The sequence below is a fragment of the Neomonachus schauinslandi genome, chromosome 14 (assembly GCF_002201575.2).
Source record: "Neomonachus schauinslandi chromosome 14, ASM220157v2, whole genome shotgun sequence".
NCBI classification, from domain to species: Eukaryota; Metazoa; Chordata; class Mammalia; order Carnivora; family Phocidae; genus Neomonachus; species Neomonachus schauinslandi.
This window is the reverse complement of record NC_058416.1, coordinates 2,620,257-2,624,718: the sequence shown is the minus strand read 5'-3', so window position 1 is coordinate 2,624,718 and position 4,462 is coordinate 2,620,257. Positions and strand designations below refer to the sequence as shown.

The following is a 4,462-nucleotide window of genomic DNA, read 5'->3' as shown; positions in this document are numbered from 1 at the left end:
GTCTGTCACATTTAACTGCCCAGGACAACTGCCCGTGGAGATGAGGACCCCTCCAGGGACCCCCAAGTTCAATAAGATGCCATCGAGCCAAATACGCCCACCAGACTTGGCGACAATCCGTCTAACCACTGTTTTCCAAAGCAGCAGTAAACAGACCTAAACTTCACCTTATTCACACAAATAGTTATTTCTGATGTGCCTCCACATGACGTCAGCAAAGTGCCAGGTGGAAGTACAGGGGTCTTCAGGGGTTCCTGGTCCCCGGCCACTGGTGACTCAGGCACACGCGGGCTTCTAGGATGGCCTAGAACCAGGATGTGTGCCCGGAGGACGCACCTTGCTGAGACGGAGCAGGAACACGCTCACCGTCGGCCTCCTATGTTGCAGGCAGCGTGAGGGTTTCCCACGGATGATCAAATGCGCTCTCTCGATTGCATGAGCCCAGCTATTAGCCTTGCATTTCCAGCTGAAGAAATAAAGTCTTAGAGTGGCCATGCCACTTGCCCACAATTGCACGGAGCTGGTAAGCGGCTGAGCCCGCGTGCACGTATAAACTAGGTGTCCGGAACGCTGGGCCGGTGTTGGCAGCCTCCTCCTGCTTTCTGAACACGGAGCAGCCCAGCAGCCCCTGAATCATCATGACCCTCCACCCCAGCAGCGTCCCCGGCGGGCTTGTCTCCTCCCTCCACAGTCAGTACTGTTGGGCAGCTTATCCTGCGCCTTCTCCTCTTTGGTGAGATTGCTGGCTACAGGGAAGTAACGTTGCCCTCGAAGAGCGAGAAGCCTGGACGCCGGGCCAATGGCTGCTGGATGCCCGGGGCCCCGTTTTGTTGTTATTGGGGGACTCTATTTTTATTTCTGGGTTTGACGTCCCATTTCAGATGACCACGGTCAACAGAGGGAGAACCATGCTGGATCTATGTCAATGCACAGTTCATGCCAAGCTTTACTTGGCTAAAATCCAGCCTGAAACATAAGGGTAGAAATGGCCCCTTGGACTTTCTTTCCATCAGCCAGGCAGATGGCTCTGGGATGCATTTCATAATGCTCCTCAGGCGGTCCCCCATCAGGGGCATGGTGGCCCCAACGGGGGAGTATATTGCACTGGGCTTGCTTCCCCAGAGTCACACCCCCAGATACAGCACCCTCACAGAAGCCTCTGTTGCAGGCTCTGCCTTTGGCTGGACCAGCTAAGACCCCTCTGCCCCGAATGCACTCATTATATAGAAGATGAGGCAGTGAGAGAAGGAATTCTTTTGTGCTTCATTGGCGCAAGAAAACAAATTCTGCCATTATCCTTTCGGGGTCTTATTTGAAATTTCAACAACCGTGAGATATCCCGTGTCTCACCTAGCTTTTTGACTTCCTCCTTTTGCTTCTAGAGACATGGTCAGCGGCTGACTGGGTGAGGTCACTGGGAGAGCTGAAGAGCGTAAGGCCCTGGAGACGGAGGCCGCGGGCGAGGACAGGGCTCCGGGACTCAGCACGGCAGCCAGGATGGCCCCGCCGTATGGCCGCGTGGAACTCAGTGCTTCCAAAGTGGGCCTGGCCGGCCTCTCCTGGAGGCCACCGCACTGCCGTAAGTACCCCAGGTAGGCCATGGACAATTCCTAACAACCTCTGAGGGAGGGATGAAGATCCTCCCTGTTCCCCACACAAGAGACAAGGCAAGGGCGAGTCTTCAGCCCGTTGGCCTTCCCAGTGCCCGGAGCTGGTGGGTCCGGCTGAGGCTGGGCTTTCGGATGAAGCTTGGACTTTTGATGGTAACTGTCCCAGAATGATGGGAACTGTCTCGTTTTAGGCTGAAATTTCCATGGGAGGTTTCCCACTGGGTTTTATGTGTGTTCGCTTCTGTTGCTAAATGTGGGGCTCTGCACAACCTGGTGTTCCTCAGCAGGTGTCACAACCGTCTCAGACGGGTCTGAGAGCTCCTCCCTCAGCTGTGCGGTTTGTTTCAGATCTCAGCTGAGGGTGAAGTGAAGGCTTCGGTTTCCTCCCTCTTGTGGCTGTACGTCAGACCCGTCCTGCTACTTCCATACCCTCCCCTACGTAGCAGCTTCCTGTGTCTTCAAGGTAAGCGTCCCAAATCATCAAATCATAAAAGCGTCAGAGCTAGACAGAACATGAGCCGTCACTTACTTTAGATTAATAAACTGAGCCTCAGAGAAGTTAAGAAACTTAACACACAACAAGTGAACGATGGCTCTCCACAAGAGTTCCGGCCTCCTGTCAGGACGGTTCTCTCTGCGCCGTCCCCGTTCAGAGTGTCTCCCGGAGAGGTCTGGTACGCCGCAAAAAGTTACACGGTGTTCGCTCCACAAATTATAACCCACCTTTGGTATAGGCAGCGTGTCTAAAATGACGAGACCCACCTCTGAGAGCAGTAATTACAGTAAGGTATTGTCATGGAGTAGATGTTTGTGTCCAGGGTGATGGTATTAGGAGCTGGGGCCTTTGGGGGTGATTAGGTCGTGAAGGTGGAGCCCTCAAGAATGAGATCGGCGCCTTCAAAAAGAGGCCCCTTTCACCAGGTGAGGACACACAGTGAGAGACGGCCGTCCGCAACTCAGAGGAGCCGCAACCCGGAACCTGACCATGCGGGCGCCCTGATCTCGGACCTGCAGCCTCCAGATGGAGAGAAATCAGTTTCTGTTGTGTATAAGCCACCCAGACTGTGGTACTTTGTACAGCAGCCTGAATAGACTGAAACAGCTATCCAGAAATCTTTGAAATAAATATAATTTAAATCTGCATGTGAGTTTCCAAGGCACATAGTGTTGGACGCGTGTTGGTGTGCGTGAAGCCTCCAGCACCGTGGGTCCTAATAGTCTACCAGTTTTAAAACAGCGATGTCTAAGCAAGGCTGCAGCCTGTGAGAAGTGAGTTTCCCTGATGCTCTTACAGTTATTGGCTTTAATTAGATGAACACGGAAATGCATCCGGCTGTTACTGCTCTTTCACCTTAATCAGAAGATGTAAGTAATATTTCCCCAAATGTTGTACACATACCACAGACGGTGTAGGTTATTTTAAGTGGCAGCCCAACAAATATGTTTCATTTAAACATCTGTGCACCGATTTCATTTGTATTAAAATATATTGCAAAGCACATATTTGATAAAGCACTGGTACCCAAAATATACAAAGTTAAAACTCAACAACAAGCAAACAGCCCAATTACAAAAACGGTCAAAGACTGGAACAAATATGTCACCAACGAAGACACACAGATGGGAAACAAGCTGATGAGAAGATGCTCTATATCATCTGTCAGTGGGGAGACGCAAAGTAGAAACAATGCTCAGACACCTCTGCGCTCCATCAGAAAGGCCAGGCCTGTGGGGTTGTCCGGTCGTTCACACACTGAGGACACTGGGCACCGTGCCGGGGGACGGGGGGGGCACGGGAACGCGCACTCGCTGGGCGTTTTTACAAAAGAGAAACCCATTCACTTTACGGTCCAGCAGACCCGCTCCTTGGTATTTACCCGCAGGGTTTGAAGATGATGTCCACGGAAGCACTGGCACACAGATGTTCATAGCAGGTTTGTTCATGATTGCTCAGACCTGGAAGTGCCCAAGATGTCCTTCACAGGTGATGGATAAATAGACCGGGGTCCTTGCAGACCGTGGGATATTACTCAGTCCTAAAAAGAAACGAGCCATCAAGCTGGGAGAATTCACGGAGGAACGTGAAGAGCGAGTCCCTCAGTGAAAGAAGCCAGCCTGAGATGGCCACGAACCGTGTGATCCCAGCGCTGGGACGTCCTGGGAGAGGCAGGGCTATGGAGACGGTGAGGATCAGTCCCTGCCCGGGCTCAGGAGTGGGGGAAGGGAGGGGGTGAATAGGTGGCGCCCAGAGAAATTCGGGGGCGATGAAACTATTCTCTGTGCTGTAACGGTGGATACCTGACATGCACTTGTCAAAACCCATGCAGTCAGCCTCAATGCAAGGCATGCAATTCGTATTAGTTAATACAAATGTATCGATATGGGTTCAGTCTTCGTAACAGATGTACCAACAAAGATGCCATTCCATGAACGGGAGAGACTGTACCAGATGCTCAATGCTCCTGTAAAGCCAAAGCTGTAAAAAGAATCTATTCCTTGAAAACCCCCTCCGAGTTGTTGCTCCGTAAGTAGAGGTTACCTGTTGTTATTATAAGCAGCCAGTGTGTGCCTGGCAAGGTTGCTGCGCTGGAGGTCAGCCTAATGAAGGGCTCCTGTCCGCCTTGCGGCTGAGGACGTGCTGGCGGCGGGCTGCCACCAGGTGGCGCGCCCGCCCCTCTCCTCCTTCCTTCCTCCTCCCTCCGTCTCCCTTCCTCCCTCCCCCACCCTGCCTTCCTCCTTCCTCTCTCCCTTCCTCCCTCCCCCACCCTGCCTTCCTCCTTCCTCTCTCCCTTCCTCCCTCCCCCACCCTGCCTTCCTCCTTCCTCTCTCCCTTCCTCCCTCCCCCACCCTGC

At 52.8% G+C, this 4,462-nt stretch overlaps 1 protein-coding gene across 1 annotated transcript in view; it reads left to right on the top strand.

The window, feature by feature from the left end:
- Window positions 1-1,497: 1,497 nt before the first annotated feature.
- ZNF236 (zinc finger protein 236) overlaps window positions 1,498-4,462 on the top strand; it is a 120,628-nt gene continuing 117,663 nt past the window's right edge. Inside the window, exons 1-2 of the mRNA XM_044921239.1 lie at window positions 1,498-1,579; window positions 2,018-2,073. Of these exons, the coding sequence (XP_044777174.1) occupies window positions 1,498-1,579; window positions 2,018-2,073 (138 nt within the window). The remainder of the gene's footprint in view (window positions 1,580-2,017; window positions 2,074-4,462) is intronic.